This window comes from Telopea speciosissima, chromosome 5 (assembly GCF_018873765.1).
Source record: "Telopea speciosissima isolate NSW1024214 ecotype Mountain lineage chromosome 5, Tspe_v1, whole genome shotgun sequence".
In the NCBI taxonomy this organism is placed as follows: Eukaryota; Viridiplantae; Streptophyta; class Magnoliopsida; order Proteales; family Proteaceae; genus Telopea; species Telopea speciosissima.
The window spans coordinates 1,200,400-1,223,349 of record NC_057920.1 but is presented as its reverse complement, the minus strand read 5'-3'; the positions used below and the strand labels follow the sequence as shown (position 1 = coordinate 1,223,349).

The window sequence follows — 22,950 nt, the reverse complement described above, 5'->3', positions numbered from 1 at the left end:
GTCAGTTTTTGGTTTTTAAACAAAATTCAGATCATTCCTTAGGTTTTTGAAAAAACCCATCGGTTCTCTCTGTAGTAACGATGTTATCTTAAGTCAAATCAAAAAGTGAAAAGATCATTGTAACCAACGTTTGTAAAAAATGTATTTTAGATACATAAAGCTTGTAAATTACATTTAGGATATTAATCTTGATATTTTCAATTATATCGTAAATCACCACCACCACTACAACCACCATTCTCAGCTACCATCATCGCCACCACCATTACTGTCAGGGTTACATTTCCTCACCCTCCAATTCTTCTTCAGGCAATACTTCCACCAATTTGGTTACATCTCCTCACCCTCCAATTCTTCCTCAAATTCTTTTTCCAATTTCACAAACACGTTTGATGACACCCTTGAATCTACTCTCAAACAATACCAAAAAAACTTCAATCTCAACGCCACCTGTCAACTCAATAACGACACCGTTCAGTTTATGGCTCTCCTGCCTTAAATTGCTAAAAGTCAATCTCATTGACTATGTTGAGCTCAGACTGTTAGATATCTAAGCTGCCACGTATCGGACATCCACACTAGTACGGATCAAGATCGTCACCAGGGAGCAGGGAACGTTTAGGGTGTTGCTAGCTATTAGGCTGTGTCGCATATATCCCTAGGCGTGTGCCAAGATGTGTGCCACAACTCAATCGTTGGATGTCCCTTGATAGCACCTTGGGCACACGCCTTTCTGGAGACGAACTAAATTCCACTAGCACTGCCGCCAAGCTATAGGGAATTGGAGAGGATAATAATTCCGGGTTACATAATGTAGTACTCTCCTCCCCGAGCGACTCCGGATCATCTCCTGGGCCAAGGAGAAAAACTACTCTCCTGCAACCCTGGATAGGCAACACGTGGCACACACATCACCGGCAACCTTTCTTACCTTCTTCTCTCTTCGATTAATGTTTTTTTCTTAATTTTTTAATCAAAGGAATGGGACCACCCGTTCTTTATTCTTATTCTTCTTCTTCTTCTCGCTCTTCACCGGCGGGACTCCCATCCTCCTCTGCAAACCCCTCCTCCACAGTGGTCACCCAGCCTTGCATCCCCACAGCCCTCCCTCCCTGTCCCCGAACCTTCCCTTCCCTGCAACCCCAACCTCGCTCAGCCCTGTCCTCTGTTCTGCAACCTCCAGACTACCCAGCAACCCTCACTGCAACCCCTTTAACCCCGCCCCATCTGAAACCTATAGATGGAGCCTTGTCGGAGCCTTCTCGGAATCAATAAGAAATTATTGAAAAAAATTAGTTTTAACAATGAATCTAATTGTTGCAGCATCTCTATGCTCACTAACTATAAAACCCATCAGTTTTCGGAGAAAGAAAAAAAGAAAGTCTCTAATAGCTACTGCTTTTTTGTTTGTTTAATATGCCTTGAATAAAACAGGCAAGGCTTTTCCTCTGATACGAAACCTTTCAGAAAAATCGAATGGAAGCAGTGTTTCACATCTTCTCTGCCTCCTTATCCTCTCTTTCCTGTATAAATCCTCTGTTTTTCACTCTCGCCAAGGCTTTATTGATTTGAATACAAGTTCTCTGCCTCTTTATCCTCTCTTTCCTCTATAAATACTCTGTTTTTCACTCTCGTTTCCAAGGTTTATTGATTTTAATACAAGGAGTCAAGGATAAAAGCCACACTACCTATGGCTGTGTTGCAAAGCTTAGAACTTGTGGGAAAGTGATGAGCCGTTCTCGACTGAGGGATTCACAGAGGAAGGTGGTGGTCGTCACTCGTGACGGATAGAGTCCCGCCGGTAAGAGCGAGAAGAGGAAGAATAAAGAACGGGTGGGTCCCACTTCTCTGATTAAAAAATGAAAAAAAAAAAAAACATTAATCGAAGAGAGAAGAAGAAGGTAACAAAGGTTGCCGGTGATATATGTGCCACGTGTTGCCTATCCAACTCACAGGTGATTCCCACCTATGAAATGACCAAACCCCCTGTTTTGACTGGGCTGATCCTCCAGCCCCCGCCATGGCTGGAAGGAAGCCAGGTCGTTATGGTGCAGCTTCACCTGTAACAATAGATACAACGATGCGCAACACGTCGACACCCACTCTCTCTCTCTCTCTCTCTCTCTCTCTCGTGCCACCTTCACAGGACTCCTTTGTCGATAGCTCTAAAGCCTCTCAAGAAAAGAAAAGTTCCTCTCTTTCTTTGTCTACTTCCACTTTCCCACTCTCCATGCGTTCGTGTTCCTCGTCATGAACTGTGGCCACCGCTTGTCACATTCTCAACTCTCGACTCTCTTTGTCTTCTCTGTCTCTCATTTCTTCTACTTTCCCGCCTATTTAAAGCCTTCATACGATGCCGATGCTTTCTTATTCGAAAATTCTCGCACAGAGTCCTACATTTCTTCCCTTGCCTCTGATTTCTCCCAAAACTACGCGCAGCAATTGGAGTGTTCGATTCTCCGATCGTCCTTCGGCCTCTGCCCTCAAATCTACAGTTACGAAGCGGAGAATGTCTGCTTCTTCGATTAAGAGCACCACTCCTAATCTCTCAAATGGAATTGAAGCCATTCCGTTAGGTTTTGAGGACGAACTCGATCGGTTTGTCGATGTCGCTAATAAGCTTGCTGATGCCGCCGGAGCTGTTATTCGAACTTACTTCCGGGAAAGCTTCGTAATTCTTGATAAGGACGATTTGAGTAAGATTAGAGATTTTTGGATTATAGTATTTTCATTTTCGGATTTCTTTTTAGTTTCATTCATTATCTGTTTGAAAAAAAAATAATTTGGAATTGTTACAGGTCCTGTAACGATAGCTGATCGAGCGGCCGAGGAGTCCATGGTTTCAATTATACTAGAGAATTTTCCTTCTCATGCAATGTAAGTGACACTATGCGATCTCGCGACGTGTTTCCAGCAATTTTCCTTCTGTATATATCAGTACAGAGAAATCAATTATTGTGCAATGGGGTATAACTGTGTAGTTTTATTAGCTATGCTAAAGCTCTGGGGTAAATGGAACTGCAGTTTTGGAGAGGAGAACGGTTGGTCGGGTAAAGATAAATCTGCAGACTACGTTTGGGTCTTGGATCCTATAGATGGGACGAAGAGTTTCATTACAGGTTCTCTCTCAGAACTTCAAAAAAAAAATTTGACTTTCAGGCTTCAAAATTTTTGTGCTGAGCCTTTTCATTCTCTTGATTCCAGGCAAGCCCTTGTTTGGAACTCTTATTGCTCTTCTACACAAGGGGAAGCCGGTACGTTTCATACTCACAAATAGTAGCTTGTCCCTGCAATGTTTCGGATGAAAACTTCTTCCTTTAAATTTTTGTTTTGACGTGTTCAATAATAAGCCGGCATATCATGCTCCTATTTGTAGTGGTAGTGTTACAATTACTAATAAACTAGCACAGTTTTGTGTTGTCAACAAATCCTTGCCTTATTGGCCTTCCTGAACAATTATTTTAAACATGTAAGAAATAGATGAAAGGGAGGGACGGGATGGCAGGGAGCATTATTCAGTTTGATTTATTCTACTTGCTAATTAGGATTTCAAGCACTTCTTTGTTGATGAGAGAAGTAATGCTGTGGAAAAAATTATCTTTTAAGCAGTGATAAATGATGGTGTAGTTTGGGAAGTAGACTGAGTTTGGGTCATTACATCTCTCTCTATTCCAATGATCCTGGAGAAGTCCCATGGAATATTTTTATAGTTAGAAGATTACCATATCTGTAGAATGATGCTCTTATTTAGTTGCTTGTTTTATCATCTATGAATATCAATGTCATTGATTGGGCATGGATGTGCATGCATTTGTTTTCTTGTAGGGGCTGAGTTAAATGCATAGTTTTTGCTCTAATACCAGTAATCTCTTTCTAATATCAGTAATCTTGCATTTACAGATTCTTGGCATAATTGATCAGCCTGTTTTAAGAGAAAGATGGCTTGGAGTGACTGGGAGGAAAACTACATTAAATGGAAAAGAACTCTCCACACGCACCTGTGCAAAACTTTCCCAATCCTATTTGTATGCTTTTCTTCCCTTTATTCTGTGCTTTTCAGAAGAGGTGATGTTTTTAGAAATTATGACAAGTGATCTATATTAACCATGTATTTTCTGCAGTTGCACCCAAGGGCCAGAACCATAAGTGTTTTATGTTCTTTTTGTTTATGTTACTAGGTACACTACAAGCCCACATATGTTTAGTGGAGATGCCGAAGAGGCGTTTTCTCGTGTTAGAAGTAAGGTTTGTATATTACCAATTTTCACTGAATTTTGGCTGAAGAAATTATGTTGATTTTCTCATAGGACTTAATATTTTTCTCGGTAGACAAACTTAAACCTCTAGTTTTTATTTTAACTCAAATGTCTAGTTACTCTTACTCGTTTTCCACCTATGTTCTTCTGGTATATAGGTGAAAGTACCACTATATGGTTGTGACTGTTATGCTTACGCCCTTTTGGCTTCTGGTTTCGTGGATCTTGTAATTGAGTCTGGCCTTAAGGTGAGATTCTCTTCCCTTCTCTGTATGTATGTGCGGAACAAGTACCCTTGGCCATGTTTGGCTACAGGGGTAGCATTATCGATCATGGACCCCCCCCCCCCCCCCCCGCCGAACATAGTGCTTTACTGTTAAATTACTCAATGCACAAACCAGTGCTGTCTGGCTTACCTTTTTTGGTAGCATGTGTTCACCTTGATTTGTTGATGATGGAATGCTCATCACCCAAGCATCTTTTGTATGAAGGCCACATTTTGGAATTTCTTCAGTAACCAATGGATAATCAATATCTTTAGGGATATATCTGTCTCATTAATCAAGACTGTAAAATCTTTTTCAGCCATATGATTTCCTGTCACTGATACCGGTTATAGAAGGTGCTGGGGGAGCCATAACTGATTGGAGTGGACATCCACTTTACTGGGAGGCCTCTTCAGATTCTCAAGTTACAAGTATGATTATGATTGAATTCTCTCTCCCTCTCTCTCTCTCTCTCTCTCTGTGTGGATGGGTAGGTGGGTGGATTTTTTTTTTAATACTAATTGGGTGTGAGCATAGGAAAAGAATCCTGAGTTAATACAATTGATTGAGGATATAAAGCTTTAGGGCTTTCATTTACCCATTAACCTAAATGGAATTGAAAAAGATTAACCCTACACTGAAGTGGTAAAGAAATTTCCAGTCTGATTGCTAGTGTTGTCAATATTAGATAGAGTGACAAACTGTGTTACATGATGCATTGGGATGTTATGTCCCAGATCACCTCCCCCATGGTGAAGAGTATTGACTCTTCAAGTATGGTTTTGTGATCCCCAGTGCCCGTTTTTCTTCCACAACTGTCTCTCTAACCACTCTTAATGGTACCATGGAAGGGCATTTATGGAAGCAAAAGGACACGTTACGTCATGAAACTATATGTGAAGCCTTCACATACGGGTAGGTGATCTAGGTTCAGGGATGTTAGTCCGAGTCAAGTTTAAATGTTGACAGTTCCATAAAATTAAAATATGGATATTATTTAAAGGAAAAAGACATCTACTTGGTGGTGTTTCCTACACCTTCTCAAAGGGCACCGTGAGATGACACCTCCGCCCCCTGGATAGATACTCAGGCATGCTTACCCATTGGCCAAGACGCTTGTGTTGAGACGATGCGACCAAGTAGAGATCTCTTGTCCTTATTGAAATTATAAAATAATGTGTAGAATCGTTTCAAGGCAAAAGGTTTTTTGGACAGTCCCGTCCATATAGTATTTATGGGTGATCCACCTATTTGTGCCATGTGAATTGATGATGTGGCAAATCTGACCATTGGATATTTAGAGAATAGCCTAGATTAACCAATTGAGCTGAAACTTGACTGTGTAGGGATCTTTGGGTCTACTTCTACAAGATACACCCTATGACAAGGTCGTCCATAAAACCTGCTCCCAAGCTGAAAAGACTAGTGAAAAAAGATAGTGCCAAATTAGATGATGTTCATGCTTATCCACCCTATTGGCATTCATTTAATTTGAAGGGTTCATGTTTAGTTTCTCAGCTTCATAAAATCTGGTGTCCGAACTACAAATCCTGTGGCTGCTACAGCAAAATGTAGCTGGTCACGTAAGTTTTATTTGGTCATCATTATTTTATCTTTGTCTTTTTTAGGTTTCAATGTGGTGGCAGCGGGAGATAAACAGCTTCACCAACTGGCTCTAGATACGTTACAATGGCAGTGAAGAAGCATTTTAAATGGTGAAAGGCAACAATAACTATCAGCTTTGAATTGTCAAAGACGCAAGATAGATAGCCTGTTATATCAATCTGTTTTATTTGATAGGAACACAAAAACGAATCTAACCTTTGATGTCAAGGTGTTAATGTGAAATAATGGTTTACCGAAAAAAAATGTGAAATAATGGAGGCTTTCTTGTCCCTCCTGCAGAATTAAAAGGAAAACAGAAAGAGAACCAAATACAGTTGGAATTATAATAATTGGAAAATATTAATACACATATTTTACAAGTTGGAAAGGATTTCATCTGCTGCCATTTTATTCTGCTACTCTCAAGACACCACACTCCGCCGTGGACGAAATAAATTGAAGAAGAAAAAAAAAATTATGAATAGTTTTTAGATGTAAGCAACAAGTGACTCATATGAACAAATAGCCAAGCTGCTCTGATCAGATGATTAAATAAACTCACTTCTTTGGCTCGGAAAAGGCTGGAAGTAAACATCCCTGGTTTTCAACGCCGGTAATTTGAAGCACCAAAACCATATTAACCAAAATCTGGTGCCTAACTGAAAAAATTTCGAGTACCATCCAATCAAAATTGAGCCAACACCTGATAAATCAAAAGGTTCTCTGCACCTACAATCTCCATCCACGCTCAGCAAGTGCTTCACGAACCCGACTTGCTGCTTCTGCGGTATCATTAAGAGGAGGGTAGCTCCAGCTCTCAGATATCTGGAAGTCAAAGCACAAGATAGCAAATTAATGAAGTCACTCCACAATTAAACGAAATTTGAATTCATGGTATGCATAGTGGTTTGTTTATACTGCAGGATTGTTCTTGTGGATAATCAGCTCCACCACCTAGAAAAATATGCTTGAAGAAATGGTCATTTTCCTGTGGTCCTGCCTTTTAAGGTGCATAAATACTTTCTTTCACAATTTTGTGACCCTCTTCGTAATAAAATTACAAAACTGAAAGCCTGGTTACTTACATCCTCTTTACCGGTGAATGGCCGAACCACACCTCTTTCCCTCAGAGACTTCTGGAAGTCTGAGAACTTCCAATTACATCGCTCTGCCCCAATGACATAGACAGGCTTCCTGCAAAATCCAGGCAGAAGATAGATAATTTAGAGTTTCTACAAAAATAAAATAAAATCTAACCAAGGGTTCTAAACCATTGGTTAAATACAGAGGTGGATCCCTAAATACATACCCTGTGCTGCACGCCTCACTCAACATACTAACTGAATCTGCTGTAATGACAAAGGCATCTGCCCATGCTAGATGCCCCATATGTGGATTTGGCCCTAGAAGTTATCAAGATTAGAGACCAGTTAAATAAATTCTCAAAAAAACAGAAAATGTCAATTAACCCTTTCCAAGTCAAAGCAATTGTAAATACCTTCACCATCCCAAATGTAAACCTTAGGATGACTACTGAGTTCTTTAATCAAAATGTTGGCGACCTGATTTTAACATCATTGAAACATGGTGAATTAACATGGAGGAAATGGAAGGAAAATTGCTAGATAAAATCATACCTTCTGGGGAGTCCTCCTAGAGAAAGATATTCTCAGGCTTCCACAGCTTGCAAGCACATTCTGTATTGAAGAAGTTAATTGCCTGGCAAGGTCCACACCATACCGACAGTGGCCTACGGTAAAAAAATGTTCATAATGTATTAGTTATAGATAATCTGGAAGGTACCAAGCATGCAAGCTAAATAAAATGAGAAAACTGAGGAAAGTGGCATCAATTCAAGTGCCTGCAAATAAATGTGGGTATGTAACATATTCTAATGTGGAAAATTTAGAAAGGAAAAGACTTCCGATATGGTACTCTAGATTTAAAGGTACATCAAGTGTACTTTCGTTTCAACGTTAAATGCCTGGAACCAAAAAAAAAATATAGGGAGATTTTTTGCCTTTCAATTTTTATAGTGGGACGTTAAATATTGAAACCCAGTGTAAGATTTTACATCACTACTTTTGACCAAATAAACAAACTCAAGAATTAAAATCTTACTTATGAAAGACCCTACAAGTGACGACACACAAAGCATGCCCTCCACAAGCATATGATTCGTAAGATCTTACTTCAGAACACCTAAAGTCAAATAAAATTCTTATACTTGAAGCCAATCAATGACAGTACTCTTGGATTCATTGGCAGAATAAACTTGAGTTTGTGCAGTAGTCATTGGAAATCTAGATACCCGTGAGGTTTACAATTTTCTTGATGTAAATCTTTGCCTTTCTTGATGTAAATCTTTGCCACAGGCCAGATGACGACCATCATGTCCATATTTTAAATTTCAACAGGTTTAGTGCTACAGGGAAAAAAAAAAGTTTGGCCACTGAATCAAATGACAATTTTGGTCAACATTACTTAAATACTTCAGTTTCAGCCATAATCTATATCTGATCCCATGATTTCAATTGCAGTCTAAGCAAAGTATGTCTGGAATTTTATTTATTTTTAGTTCACTATTTAGACCCAAGCAATTAGGGAAGCCTATGGAGAAGTGTGTGCATTAGCAATTTGCCTCTTCTAGCCTGCTCAACAACTCTTCAGTGTTTAGTCAGCTAATCCCAAATCACAATAACAAGCTAAAAATATTTGACATCCATCACTTTATAACAAGCTCTCATCACCATGAGGACCAACCTGTATAAGTTATTCAGGAATTCAAAGGAGATTATAATAAAAGCAACAAATATCCAACATCAAAGTCAAGATATACTACTCAATTCAGAAGGGAGGCCAGAAACATATATATTGTCATATAACCATGACTCGACGAAGAAAATCAAATGGAAAAGAAAATTACTCATAGGCCCACCGACGTTAACAACAAGTAAGGGCTTTGGCAGAGGTGCCAACTCATCATGCCAAGTAGTAGCAGCACTCCGGAGTGCAGCAAAATCAGCCTGATGTAGAGCTCCCACAGTGAGGACCTGACATTCAATTTTTCAAACCTCAGAAAAAATGACCAAATATTAAATGTAGAAAAAAACTACATAACAAACTATCTAATTAAGGTCAAAGTTTCTCTGACAGAAGAACCCCTATGGATACATATTTTGTAGTCAAGGAACATACAGCATGTCTATCAGGAGGTTCCCGTGGAGTTATCCACCTCCGAAGAAACCGAGGAATCTGTTCTTGTGCTTGAGGAGTCAATGGGTAGTAGTCATGCTGAGGGGTGATCACCAGATCGAACCTATTCAAATGCAACCTTGGATGTTGTATCTAAAAGTACAGTCCAAGAAATTACAGCATGTCAGACAATGAAATATTTTTTGCCAACATTCTATAAAGCAAAAAAGAGTCCTCAGAAAAGCTGGTGCAAAAATGAAATATAAAGGCACAATAAAATGAGCTGAAATAAAGCAACATTTCAACTTTAAGTAACAATGAACTGAAATAAAGCAACATTTCAACTTTAAACAAGAATAATTAAGCCAATTACTTGGAAGACGCCACAAAACAAAACCCAAAAAAAAAAACATTTGTTGGCTATCCATACAATTGCTGTAAAACATAAGCATATCAAAACTTCTTTCCCCAGACACAAAGAACTTTAAACTAGAACTACTTTGCCAGAAGCAACTTGAGTTGCTTTAATAACATATAAAAGATGGTGAGAGCATAGTTGTCATGGTGTCTAGGCGACCAAGTTGTCCAAGGTGCCCACCTGGACTCCTAGGTGACCAAGTTGACCAAGGCGCCCACCTGGACGCCCAGGCATCACATTGACAACTATGGGTGAGAGAACTTTCCAGGAAGAAAAAAAAAAGAGATGGTGAGAGTGATGCCTCTCATAAGGAGGAGCACATATATATGATGTCTCATCTTCCTTCTTTTATCACTTAGGAGCCATGTGAGATGAAAGTCTTATGCACGGTTTTAAATGAGAGAAAAAAGTGAGGAATCCGACCACAAAAAATGTTTAAGAAATAAGAAACTAATAAATAGATTCCTGTTTTATTATCTACAGATAAAGCACAATAACAATTCAAAACATGTGCAAAGTGCAAACAACAAAAAATGTACCTGGACCACGAAAACATTTTCTGGTGCTAATCGCTTTATGGAGCTTGCTAGAGCTATGGTGTCATGGCCAGAAGCTACCACCAACAAAGGGCCGTCCCTGAGAAATCATGGTACCGTACAGGAAAATGTTATTGCAAAGCAGAATATCATCATATCAAGTCTGTGAACCACCAGCGCTAAAGATGCATGCAAAGAAACTTTTTGCATACAAGAAAGTTCAATCCCTGAAAAATAAAAATAAAAGTGAACCAAGAGTCTTGCAAATACTTAAATTGCTACTACTGACTGCGAGAGAAGGCCGAACGGAGTTCGCCAAGGGGCAAATTGCTACTGTTAACTGTGGAGAGAGACCCCTAGGTCCCGTACATGTTAAGTTTCAAGCCAAACAGAGTTTGCCAAGTGACAAAATAGGGCTATAAAAGATCCAGGAAATGGGAGTTTGCAGAGTACTAGTTCAAGTGCAGTATATGTGCCTGGACATACATGGGGATACATGCCAATACACCAGGGGGGGTATATGGTTGAATTTGAGCCTGAAAATTGACATGCAGCCTGCCCAGACCATCCCCTGCCTATCCAACAGTTTGAAATTGCCACACTGTCCTGCCACCTTGCAGAATCAAGGATCCCATGAAGAAAAGTCTCAATAATGGACCCTGTAAAGGCAAAATTGCCTGGTATCAATATAGGGTCAGTGGGTTACACCATGTCACATAAACTCTTTTGAAAGGACAAAGTACGCATTTCAGAATTAAATAATTCTCGGATTCTGATGCAGTCCTGGATCTCCTTTTTCCTTTCATTCAAATGGATGCAATATATTAAATCTAGACACATTACTTCTACTAGTTTAACTACACTTCTACTAGTTCAACTCCAATAAGACCTTACATAAAACTTCCATGAGATTCTTTCTTGCATGGAAGAACTTGGAATTTGGCTACTCCAACACAACCTGACAACCATAGTTGTCCCACAAAAGATGAATACATCTTTACACGATAAACCTATCTCTGCTGGAGGTCAAATAGTATGATCTGCAACTAGTTAGTGAAACACAAGAATCATCCCAATCGAACAACTCAAGCATATAATTCACGAAAGAGCCTAAGAGCAGAGGGGAAAAGGTAGTGGTTATTACGGAAAAAATACCAGCTTTGCAACTTCAATCTCCATTTAATAGGTAGTAAGGTGAAGGCAGAACTTGAGGACCTTGGGTTTATGGATCTGTCATTAAATTATAGTTATTATACACAGAATCCTGTGATTCAATGAGACCTTGATCAACTCAATAACTCTGGTGAGTCATATTCTGAGAGGGATTACTTCAATCCCTTCCAATTCAGTCAGTCTAATTCAGACAATACAGTTGAGGGTTGACTCAGTAAGAGGGTCGAACTCAAACGGAAAAAAAAAAAAAAAAAAAAAACTGATTTTGGGGGGTTTTATTATTGGTTCCTCCCCCCCCCCCCCCCTCTCTTTTCTTCAAGAGTTTAAAAAATCCATTTTCTGTTTTGTTTTCCTATAAGAACAGCTTAGGGATTCAGACCTTTTCACCCTCGGATCCCCAAAATTGCAAAATCTTCTTTGATACTTAACAGAATCTGATTCCTGTTGTTGCATTTGTTTTCTTTAGCTATAAGTGGGTGGTTGTTACTTGATACTCATTTATGGGGGGGGGGGGGTCATGTAAAGATTGAAGAAGATAAATTTGAATTTTTTTTAAAGTTCCAATAACTAATAATGATGATATCAATGCATGAGTTTCTAAATCTTCACTACATGCCCTGAGTTATCGGATTATGAATTATATTACATGGATAATTACGAGCAGATATTATTGATGTAGGAATTTCTCTGACAGCATGGCATCAAAGCCCATCAGGTTATTAGGATAGACTATACTTAAGAGATTTCTCATTTCTGAAAGGTGATTTCCCAATCCACATTCTATTAAGAGATTTTGCAATATTATTACTCTTCTGAAAGCCTAGTGGTTTCTTGAATATTCGTCAGATAGGTTTCAAGTATTTTTGATACTGCTGAGGATGTTTTGCACTAAATAAAAGAAAGTAAGAGGATTGAATGCATATCTCATGTTTACCATATCAATAGAGCTACACAGTTAGCTACCATGAACTGCTCAATTTTAATCTGATGTTACATTGGTTAAAAAGGGAGCGTAACACAATCAACCAAAATCTGAACAAGTTTAATGTCCCAGTACTTAAATCTCTTTCCAAATTCAAAACAGAAATTTTGGAAGAAAGTCAAAACTATTCTCACATTATTAAGACTCCCTAAATCATGACAAAGCAGGTTATTTCTCTTGTATAAGAAAAGAAAAGGAAATTGACGAATGCACATTAAACCTAATAGAAAACATACTTCTCAAAAGACTCACGAGCAATTGTTGCTATCTGTTTTGCATCAGCCTCTAGAACAGTTGAAAAGCCTGAAATCCCACCATTTTCAGCAGCAAGGGGAACCAGTTTCCTTGCCCTAGCAATTAGAAACCGTGAATCACCACAAATCCGCTTAATGATATAGTCTAATTTTTTGTGGAGAGAAACTGGAAGCCAAAGAAGCCACTCATTAATTCCTCCTCTTGGCCTTGTAACACGCTGCAATGTGGTCAAGATGTTAATAATGTAAATGTGATAAAATAGCAGATACAGTGTAAAACCATATTTTCCCATTGTTATTAAAATGTCTGTTAACTTGTGAAAAGAATAAACATTAAGCCCATATATATTACACCACAAATCATATCGTAAAAAAGAAAAAATAGTAACACATGGTTCTGATAGCTGTCAATAGGAAAACCTAAATTATGAAAGTGAAAAAAAAAAAAAAAAAGGGAAGCTCCACATGGAATATCGACAGTATCTTGTTTAAATAATATATGATAAACGTAAAGTGTTTCACTCCAATATTAATAAGAGGGTACAAATACATCACAATGACATGGATTATGGTGAGCATAATAATAATAATAATAAAAGGTACATCGTGAACTTATAAGTGCCAAAAATTCCTTTGGAGGACTTCTCTCTTTTATTATTATTTTTTTTTTTTTTTTTTTTTTGGTGGGGGGGGGCCTGGGGGGGAGGGGGCAATAACAGTATTTAATAACAAAGAATAAGGAGAGTATATAACGTCCAACTTAGATAGGCTTGGATGGAATCCACGAAAGGAAGACAAAAAAAAAGCAAGAAGAAACAGATTCGGAAGACAATTTTAACATAATTGGGAGTATGTAAAGATATATATCACGTCTAGAGAAGCCTTGCACGGCTTTGGTGGTTTTCCTTTCTGCCATCATTGCCTATAGCCTAACAATGGCCAGGTTGCTCGTGAAAACATCCATCAAGCTACATTTGTTTATCTAATTTTCTGAAGCCCAACTGATAAGGGATATACACTAATGAATCAGAGAAACAAACCAAGCAAAAAGAGAGGGGGGTCTTCGCTTCAACTTTTTTTTTTCAATTCCCCCTCGTCATTCATATACTCATTGCCATGAAGCGTGTTTTGATTTACCATCATGGCGCATTACTCTGGCAACTAAAGACAAGGGACAAGCCTTTCTGCTCACTATTGTCAGAAAGATGTGTGTAACAATGAATCCTAACAGGAATCAGCTTGCTTTTAATGTAGTCCTAGCTAGATGTTAGATCTACTAGGAACCAGGTCAAACAAAATTCTGTTAAGCTACTGGTTTAGAGGGGTAGATTTTGAGGAACTTGGTCAAGGCAAGGGTTAGACTTGGGGTATTGGGTTTGAATTTTATAGGGTAAAGCAGGGCAAGTTTAGGGGAGTCTAAAGATTCTGGTTTGGTGAGTTTTGATTGAGAATTTCAAAAACCAGAAATTAGGGTTTCGGGTTTTGAAATCTGGAAAAAGGGGGATGCTGAAACCTAGGACTTAGAATGAGAATTAAAGGCAGGAGTTCAGATCGAGTTTCCCAAAGGCTGAGAAGAACACTCGGCCAAGGTTTGGTGAAATTTGGATGGTTGGAAATGATTCAGGTAGAATTCAGGTTTCTTGGGTTTTAATGGAGGTGAGGGGATTTGAGGTTTAGGTGCTAGGAAGGGGCTGAGATTGCTGTCGAGTGTAAGTGAGGAGGTAGGGGGGCTGTGGTTGAAATATTAAAGGGGTTTAATGGTGGAAATGGTTCAGCTGAGATTCTTAAGTTTTAGGGTTTAATGGGAGATGAAGGGAGTTAGGGTTTCAGAAATGGTCTAGGGATGCTGTGACTGAAAGTTGGATGGATTCTAATGGAGGAATAAGCTGGAAAGTAATTGCAGCAATTAGAACACTTACTGGATTTGTAGAACAGCAACTAGAAGCTGTAGAAGAGAACCTCCCGTTCTGAACAGATGCAGGGAGTCAACTAGAGTCTTACCAATCCCTCCCTTGAATCCACAAGGCAAGCTCACAAGGGAGCTGGGCAGCAGCAACTACGGCAGCAAACTTTGAAACAAATTTTAGCAAATGAGTAGTGGGGAGCCTGCCTTGTGGGATTTAAGTTTACAAAATAAACCTGGTTCAAATTTAAGTTTACAAAATAAACCTGGTTCGAATTAAGTTTTACAAAAGAAGCTAAGCATAGAATAAAAACTAAGGCTCCTCAATCGGCCCTAAGCTTCGGGCTGTCTCTTCTTCTTGCGGCTGCTTGGACCTGCATCAGCTTTTCTAACTGCACCTTGTTTAGAGATAATGGTTATCCTTTCTATCCTTTACATATCAACAACTCAGTTGCAGGCAACCAGACTGTCCAAATAACAAAGTATATAATTTAAGTTATAATAAATGGAAAACCATTTAGTTAGCACTGCAACAATGATCTAAGCCTTTGTGGTATGTTAACACGGAAATATTAAGGACAGTCAGAAATTAACATAGTTTCGTACCAACATTCTTTAAGGCTACCACAACATTGGCTTAGTATTCTGAAAGCTAACAATATTTGGGAACTAGTAATCACCTCCAAAATAAATAAATCTCCTCATAATAAAAATGAACAACACATGATAATAGATAAAATCGCCTTTGGAAAACTTGAACATCAGTAGTTCCAAAAAAAAAAAAAAACACAGACTATCCCGTATCGAAAGACCGAACCAACTAAGTTGTGCAGAAATGACAACCTATTGGAGATAGAAAGTGTAATATTTCAATAATTCAAAGAGAGAGCGAGTGAAGGGATTAGGAAAAATTCGCAACCCTAAAAGAGAAAAGAAATCAGGGGGGGAACAAAGACTCACATAGAACGACTGCCTATCTGAAAGCCCGAGCGCGCGAACCAATCCAAAACTCTGATTCTCCGAACCAGCAAAACCATTTCCGATTATGACCGCGCGCCTAATAACACTGTAAATCCCGCCTTCAAATATCTCCGGCATGCCAATAGAACCGCTAGGCGGTTCAGGAAGTCTGATTGCCCTCATCGGATGCAAAATTTCTAAGCAACCCTCTTCAATTGAGCAGCATAGCTAAGTTGTTGGATCTCTCTTTTTATATTGGAAATTAATGTTTTAAAAATAAAAGTTTCAAAAATCTAGTATGCGACACAAGAAATTTGGAGTTCCTATCTTGTTTTCACATAAATTTGGACTTCGAAACCAGTTTTGCAGTTTGAATCAAGAAAAGAACTTGATCATAATCTCACTAGAAACAAGTAAAAATATCATATCACTAGGGTTTGACGCTTACAGAAATATTTCGTTGTGAATTGTGCTTTTACGAGGTAAAACTTTTTGTTATGACTTGGGTTGCAGGCTTCTTCACGTCACTACAAAAGCTATTGGGAATGGCTTTCTCCCTCGTCTCTTTATTTTCTAAGTTTTCCTTTTGAACTGATTTTGTCCAGGTTTCAACCAATCCTAATCTTTTATTAGTTTTCCAGTTTTGTCCTTTTTATTATTTTTATTCCATTTTTATCCTGCTATATATGTGATTTGGTTCATCACTTCACTTCGTCGTCTTCCCCTTTGTGAGATTCTTCTCTTTCTCTCTTTCTCTCTCTCAGAAAACTGGAAGGAAGCTTCAATTCTGAACTATAGAACGCAGGATGAAATACCAATACCATTAACGATTCAGAAGCCGAGGAGTTCGAGCTCTGAAGAAAACTCACGCCGGTAAGAGCCACCGTCGGGAGAGAGGAAATCTGTTGACTGGGTACTCCACAATGTCTTCTGAAAAGATTCCTACAACTAAAGAATTGTTAATGGAGAAGGTAGGCGGTAACTCTCATGCTGTTGTTTCCTTTGAATCCGTTTCAAATATGTCTGCGTTCACAAGGTCAGATTTTGTATGATTTCTATTTCAATTTCGAAAAAATTTTGGTCAATAAATTGAAATTGTTTTGATTGTATCAATATGAAATGGAGCGTTCTTCTTTGTGCCGCACAGCCTACGTCCAGGCACATGGGGGTGAGCGCAATGACCACCCTGCCCCCTTGCACAGGCTGACCTTGTGCCTGGGCGCAAGCTGCGCTGTGGCACAGAGAACATTCTCCCGTATGAAATATATCATTAATAAAAATTTGATTTGGTATTTCAATTTATGAGAATAGATTCTATATTTTTTTTTTGGGACCTATGAATCTCTATTCTCCCCATACGAAAAGACATCTCTGTCCCCTTATTTTGAAGAGAAGAGAGAGACACATGGGCCGGATATGACATGAAGGTGGTGGTGGTGAGACCATTAGGAGGAGGATGGTGTTTTATTTTTAGCACAAAATTACAACTTGCCCATCAAATTAATCATGTGCTCATTAAAGAGCATGAGTGAAATCAAATTAAATAAAAATTCTGATTTCTCATTTGAATTCCACTAAAATAGGGTGCAAAATCAAACCAAACAATTTTCAAAATAGAATTCACCCCTTGAAATTGAAATAGAAATCATACCAAATCAGGTCTAAAACAGTTTAGTAACGAGTAAAAAGGGTTATCATTATGTCATTTTAAAAAATTGACATTGTCCATGTGAAATAACTAGATTACCCCATGGAGGACAAAACTTTCCTCCACCCATAGAGGACGGTTCACTCACCATCCTAAAGTTCACAAACTCCTCCTAGAGTTTTGATATGTTCCAAAATATCCTCCCAGCCCTCTCCCACCCCTCGGTGAATGGGATCCCATTCACTGTGGGTGTAGGGAAACTTGGTCCAAGAACAAAAGTCCATAGATTGGAAGGTTTAGCAAGCAATCTTTATCCTAACCTAAGTAATAGGGCTTCATCATGAATCCAACTGTGGAGAATCAAGGACAAAATTTTGTAATCCCAATCTAGGACTTTGTCTAAAACAGCAATAACCAGATACCTCTTTGATCTAGGATTTTTGAAAACCTTGCTATAAGAGCTATATATGATCCAAACACGAAGTAGTGTGAGAAACAATTGTGGTAGCAACGAAAAAGAGACTTAAATAAATAAGGGAAGTAGTTTTATGTCCGGGAGTGTGGTCTACGTCAACAATTCCATGTGTCTATCTCTCTCTTCCTCAAAACAAGGGGGTAGAGGTGTCTTTTCAATTGGGGAGAAAAGAGACAGATTCATGGACTTACACCACATCCCAGACAAAGAACTTTCTCCCAATAAAGAAATACAAATAACTAGCTAAAAACCCTTTATTGCATTTTTTTTGGGGTAAATTTATTTCATTAAATCAAGGAGCACCTTAAAGCCTAAAGGAGGATCTTTACTTGTAAAAAGCACTATAAACATGCTCAAAGTTCACTAAATAACATGACTGCTTCGAAATAAGGAATACCATTACAGAGAATGATTATATTTTTGGACTATCCATTCTGAAACCAACCTCATTTTGGCTTTTATTTAAAATGAACGTGAGCCCAACTCGTCAATTTGCCAAAATTTCCTTCAAATAGTGATGGATTCGGAGTTGCAGAATCACGGCCCAAGCCCAATGTAATTAATAGCTTTCCATTTCTGGCAGGTGGTCCGGAGGAGATGTGACTTGTGAGGAACTGAGGATGCCCAATTATGGTAAATTCTGAATTCGTCCTTCCATTCTTCCAGTGTATATACTCTAGTGAATGCTCATTCTAGGAGAAGCGAATGAATTCTCAGCATTCCTCTTGGCCCCAGATGTTGGGTCATGTAATTCACTGGCTAGGGTGTGTCAACTGTCAACCAGTTGGTCCCGGTCGGGCCTAATCGGTCTCCAACAATTTAAGGTCACGGAGTTACGGACCATTACCTCATTGTTAATTGATTGGGTCTCGTAAGCTAGGCATAGACTGATTAGACAAGTTAATATTCAGTTGCTTGGTCGGTTATAGTTTGTAATCGGGCTAATCGAGCTGTAATAAGTATTTAAAGTCTAAATAAGCTAATTGTGCTATAAATGAGCTATAAGCAGGCCATAGACAAGTTGATCAGACTATAAATGATTAGTCTCAATCGATTATCAGTGTTGGTCTGAGATCCATCAGGCCACACCAAGCACCGTGAAGGGCCAAATAATAATCGGTCTAGACTTGGCACCAGACCATTTATTAACCGATCGGTCTAGTTTTCAGGCTTTAACTAATTAATTCCAGTCAATTAAGGGTGCCAAATGGAACGGCTAGCTTATTCATTTTAACTGTGATTGTTATGGGTTTTAGCAAGACGATTTCCGATTCGGACCCAATTTGACCCCCTTAGTGGTCAAGGCTAGCTTTTGACACTCCTATCATTTATGATGGACTAACCATGATCTACAACCTTAGCTTCTCCCCTTGATGGTTGGTCTCAAGCCGTGGTTCATTACAACAAGACTCATGCTGGGTTTGGGGTGGGGGTAGCCCGTGGAAGTTGATTTATCTCCATTTTGGATTCAGCTCCTCTCCAGCACACCTCTGAGCTGGACATCGTCTGGTGCGTCAGTAGATATCGATACGTGAATTTAGATGTAATCGAATGGCATCCTCAAGCTGAAAATGAGAACTTCAAAATTAAGAAATCCTTCTCTCCATCGCTTGTGCACCACACTGAGATTTGCTTCATCTGTCCTAGCGGAACGACATCCTGATCACGTATTGATATTTGCTGACAAGGTCCAGTTCGAGTGTGCGTGGGAGACGAGCCGGATCCCTCCATTTTTGCGGCTATTAACTAACAATGGTGGGCCTCGAAAATTGTTCCTCTCCAATGACACTAACTAGCAGTGTCGATCTTACAAAATAATAAGATGTGGGGACCACCTCTGGGGTATAGGGACCACACCCTATAGATGGTATGAGATCGACTTTGGTGATTAAATTTTATTGGAGAGGATCAGGACTCGGTGAGCCTGTAGCCCATTCTCCACGCCTGTTTTGAGTTGTCTATTATTCCATTATTATGGTTGATCGTTAACTGTTGCTTAAGTATACTTAACTGTATTATATTCAATGAAAGAGACTTATAACGCGACGCTACGCATCCAATTCCAGTCAAAATCAATAAATCCAGAAAGTACATTATTGACTGGGTTACTGACTTACTGCAATTTTTTATTCTTAAAGGTGGAGTTGCATAGCAAGCGAGGCCTGTGTTTGAAACTCGGAAGTTGTTCATACCATAAATGGAGAATAAACCTCTTGATGATCTCTATGTATGTCTAAAACCCACCTTCCTGAAAATTTTCACATGTTCCAGATGAATAAGAACTTAAAAACTCTCATATAATTGATTTCTCCTAGTTGATAATTTTGACTTTGAACATGGAACAGAGTAGAATTTATCGGTCGTCGCTTGTAATCTTTGAATGAAAAGATGCCTCTGACCCAACCCACCCATATTCTGCTACAAGAATTTAATGTAGGACGGTTAGTAAGCTATATTCCTACCTGTCAAATTTAATTCTCTCATTGCAACTACCTTCTCCGGAAGAGTTGGAATTCCGAATTCAAGAGTTCTTTCTTCTTCTTCTTCTTCTTCTTCTTCGTCTCGTAAGAATCTGTTATCTGCTCTGCTGACTTGATCTTTGTCTGGGACTGGAAGCTGTTCCACTGAAGCGGCTTTCTTATTCATTTTAACTGTGATTGTTTCTTTACCTAAAGAAGCTTTGGTTTTGAGGCTTGAAAGAGGTCTCTAGATGGAGGATTACATTATGAATTTGCTGGTTTGGGCAGTTATTTCATGGACATCAGCTTTCATCCTGATCAGAAAAATCTTCCCAAATCGCTCATTCAGTTTCTGCAACCGCATTGTTTCTACAATCCATGCTTCCTTGGCTGTCACTTTGAGTTCTCTCACTGTTGAGGACTGGCGGTGCCCCGTTTGTCCTTTGGCTTCTATGTCTTCTCCTCCACAGGTATCATCTCACTACTCTCTCTTTCAAAACCTCTAGGCTGTGTTCGGTATGTATTCTCAGAATAGATTTTGGGTCTAGATTGCATTCTGAAATCCGATTCATCTCTTGTTTCAGAACGTGTTCTAAACCCAAAACCTATTCCGAGCTGAGAAAGCATACCAAACACAACCATAGTCTCAGCTAATTACTGTGGATGAACTTGATCTTATTGTTGGCCTTTGCAGATGAAAACTTTGACAATTACTCTAGGTTACCTCATCTATGATCTCATATGCTGCGTGTTTGATGACCATGTGAACATAGACAATACAGTTCATCATCTGGTCAGCATTCTTGGAATTGGGGCTGGCCTTGTCTATAAAAGGGTGAGTACTACTCTGTTCTCTCCTGCTAAATTCATTTACAATCTTGAAAATGCCTTCTGCTGCTCAAAGTATTATAATGGATTCTGTGAATAAAACCTAGTATTATTTTGCCAATTCACCTAAAAAACCTATCTTATAAACCTTTTTACATTCTATGAATTGTAATTGTTTTGTTGATTGAATTTATGTTACTACTCAAATAGTGTGGATCAGAGATGGTTGCAGCACTTTGGATTACAGAGATCTCCAGCCCTGTTCTCCACATGAGAGAACTTCTCAAAGAAATTGGTTACAGAGACACCGACCTTAATTTAGCTGCTGATGTAAGTTCCATTCCATTTCTTAAAGCCAAACAGTCTCTTCTGTTTCCATATGCATTTTAATTACAATAACATGGTAGAGGTATGGGTTGTTTTGTTCCATTTCTTGGTTAAGCTAGACTAATTTTGTTTATATATAGATTTTGTTTGCAGTAATCTTCACATTTGCAAGAATGGTAGGCGGACCTTACCTCACTTATGTGACTCTGTCTGCTGACAATCCTCTACTCATCAAGGTCAGATGTTTGTCTGCACTACTCATACTGCTTATTTGTTTTCAATCAATTGCTAAGACCTATCTCAGAAAAAGAGGATCTGTTCATTAGGAATTCATGGCTTCCATAATCTGACCAATAACCAGGGTTTGAAAAATTGGATTGGCCGATTTCGGCAATCCAAATCGGACCAATCCTGTACAGAAATTAGGGTTAAGGGGTTTTTTTTTTTTTTTTTTTTTTTTTGCTGATTCTAGCCAATTCTGATCTGATCTGAATTGAAATTGGCCCGGATCGACCTGGATCCTGACTCCTGATTTTTAAACCCTGCTGCTGACCAGATAATAAATTTGTGTTAAAAACAGATGACAAATTGTTTTTTTTAATTGATTGTGTCTTGTCTTTTGGTTATAGGCCATGGCACTAGGATTGCAATTAGTGAGTGCTTTCTGGTTCTACAAGATAGCAAGGATGGTGAAGAACAAACTGACTAAGAGGAGTACATCTAAAAAGTCGACCTGAAGCACGAGAGCCAATGTAGGGTTTCTATGATTTTTTTTTTTTCTATTTTTGATATAGACCCAAAAGTTTGTTTGATATTTGAGGGAAGTAAAAGAAAATAACTGATTCCATGTTGTTGATATAGACCCAAAAGTTTCTCCATTTCTCTCTAAGAATTGGAACTTTGACATCTGAGAAGATACTCAAAACTCAGAAGGGAAATGTAGCAAAAAGGAAAAAGGGGAACTTCAAATCAGAACAATGAAGCTCTTTTCTCAAAATAGTTGCCAGATAGGGCTTACAACGACCTCTTCGGATACCCCAGCATGGCAGCAAGCATAAAAATCAGGGACAGGGTACTCATGCCATGTGAGCATGGATGTAGTTCACAGCATCAACACTGGTATTGTCGATACCTATATCGATATCTCAGCCCTATTTGTGCTGATATTGGATCAAAAAGACATTTTTTAACCCTGCCCCCAACAACAACAACCATAACACCTTATCCCAACTAAATGGGGTCGGCTACATGGATCCGAAAGGGCCATGAATAAAAAAAAGGGTTTAAGCATTAATCAAAGCAGCATCCCAGGAACATCCCCCTACGAGGGATCGGCTACACGGGTCCTTGACCTCCAAACAACTCTATCCACGGTCATACTAGGATCAAGCCCTACCATATGCATATCCTTTCTTGCCACTTCTCCAATAGTCATTTTAGGTCTACCTCTACCTCTTTTAGTTCTTTCCAATTGAATCTGGTCACTCTTTCTTACTGATGCATCCGTGGGTCTCCTTTGTACATGACCAAACCACCTCAAGCGGCTCTCACAAAGTTTGTCCTAGATTGGTGCAACTTCCAATTCGGTTCTAATACAAACATTCCTTACTTTTATCTCTCCTGGTCTTGCCGCACATCCTCCTCAACATCCTCATCTCCACTACA

The 22,950-nt window shown here is 39.0% G+C and overlaps 3 protein-coding genes across 4 annotated transcripts; 2 read left to right on the top strand and 1 right to left on the bottom strand.

Annotated features, from left to right (window-relative positions):
* The first annotated feature begins 2,307 nt into the window (after positions 1-2,307).
* On the top strand, positions 2,308-6,282 carry LOC122661423 (bifunctional phosphatase IMPL2, chloroplastic-like). Its single transcript, XM_043856806.1, has 9 exons — positions 2,308-2,696; positions 2,799-2,877; positions 3,025-3,119; positions 3,205-3,254; positions 3,901-4,025; positions 4,179-4,245; positions 4,415-4,504; positions 4,842-4,953; positions 6,151-6,282. Exons 1-9 carry the CDS (start codon positions 2,354-2,356, stop codon positions 6,219-6,221), a joined length of 1,032 nt encoding a protein of 343 aa, XP_043712741.1. The 5' UTR covers positions 2,308-2,353; the 3' UTR covers positions 6,222-6,282.
* Positions 6,283-6,497: 215 nt separating this feature from the next.
* LOC122661422 (mitochondrial fission protein ELM1-like) lies at positions 6,498-15,827 on the bottom strand. The gene is made up of 10 exons (XM_043856805.1): positions 15,549-15,827; positions 12,668-12,903; positions 10,280-10,376; positions 9,326-9,475; positions 9,054-9,180; positions 7,765-7,877; positions 7,626-7,689; positions 7,437-7,530; positions 7,213-7,321; positions 6,498-6,952 (listed from the first exon to the last, which is right to left on the bottom strand). The coding sequence occupies exons 1-10, from the start codon at positions 15,729-15,731 to the stop codon at positions 6,857-6,859; spliced, it is 1,269 nt and encodes a 422-aa protein (XP_043712740.1). The 5' UTR covers positions 15,732-15,827; the 3' UTR covers positions 6,498-6,856.
* Positions 15,828-20,252: 4,425 nt separating this feature from the next.
* On the top strand, positions 20,253-22,239 carry LOC122661424 (TLC domain-containing protein 5-like). Of its 2 annotated transcripts, XM_043856808.1 has the most exons (6): positions 20,253-20,600; positions 20,825-20,965; positions 21,169-21,288; positions 21,426-21,521; positions 21,915-22,042; positions 22,089-22,239. In XM_043856808.1, exons 1-5 carry the CDS (start codon positions 20,382-20,384, stop codon positions 22,020-22,022), a joined length of 684 nt encoding a protein of 227 aa, XP_043712743.1. In that variant the 5' UTR covers positions 20,253-20,381; the 3' UTR covers positions 22,023-22,042; positions 22,089-22,239. The 2 variants fall into 2 exon arrangements, with proteins under 2 accessions (XP_043712743.1, XP_043712742.1); XM_043856807.1 differs by lacking the exon at positions 22,089-22,239 and having other exon boundaries at positions 21,915-22,057.
* The last annotated feature ends 711 nt before the right edge of the window (positions 22,240-22,950 follow it).

Excerpts from the sequence above, each read along its gene's own strand:
- LOC122661423 (XM_043856806.1), top strand. The coding sequence starts at position 2,354 with ATGCCGATGCTTTCTTATTCGAAAATTCTCGCACAGAGTCCTACATTT. Across the intron at positions 2,697-2,798 it reads TCTTGATAAGGACGATTTGA|GTCCTGTAACGATAGCTGAT; the intron begins GTAAGATTAGAG and ends GAATTGTTACAG. Across the intron at positions 3,120-3,204 it reads GACGAAGAGTTTCATTACAG|GCAAGCCCTTGTTTGGAACT; the intron begins GTTCTCTCTCAG and ends TCTTGATTCCAG.
- LOC122661422 (XM_043856805.1), bottom strand. The coding sequence starts at position 15,731 with ATGAGGGCAATCAGACTTCCTGAACCGCCTAGCGGTTCTATTGGCATG. Across the intron at positions 12,904-15,548 it reads CAGATAGGCAGTCGTTCTAT|CGTGTTACAAGGCCAAGAGG; the intron begins GTGAGTCTTTGT and ends ACCACATTGCAG. Across the intron at positions 9,476-10,279 it reads AAAATGTTTTCGTGGTCCAG|ATACAACATCCAAGGTTGCA; the intron begins GTACATTTTTTG and ends CTGTACTTTTAG.
- LOC122661424 (XM_043856808.1), top strand. The coding sequence starts at position 20,382 with ATGGAGGATTACATTATGAATTTGCTGGTTTGGGCAGTTATTTCATGG. Across the intron at positions 21,289-21,425 it reads ACCTTAATTTAGCTGCTGAT|ATTTTGTTTGCAGTAATCTT; the intron begins GTAAGTTCCATT and ends GTTTATATATAG. Across the intron at positions 21,522-21,914 it reads ACAATCCTCTACTCATCAAG|GCCATGGCACTAGGATTGCA; the intron begins GTCAGATGTTTG and ends TTTTGGTTATAG.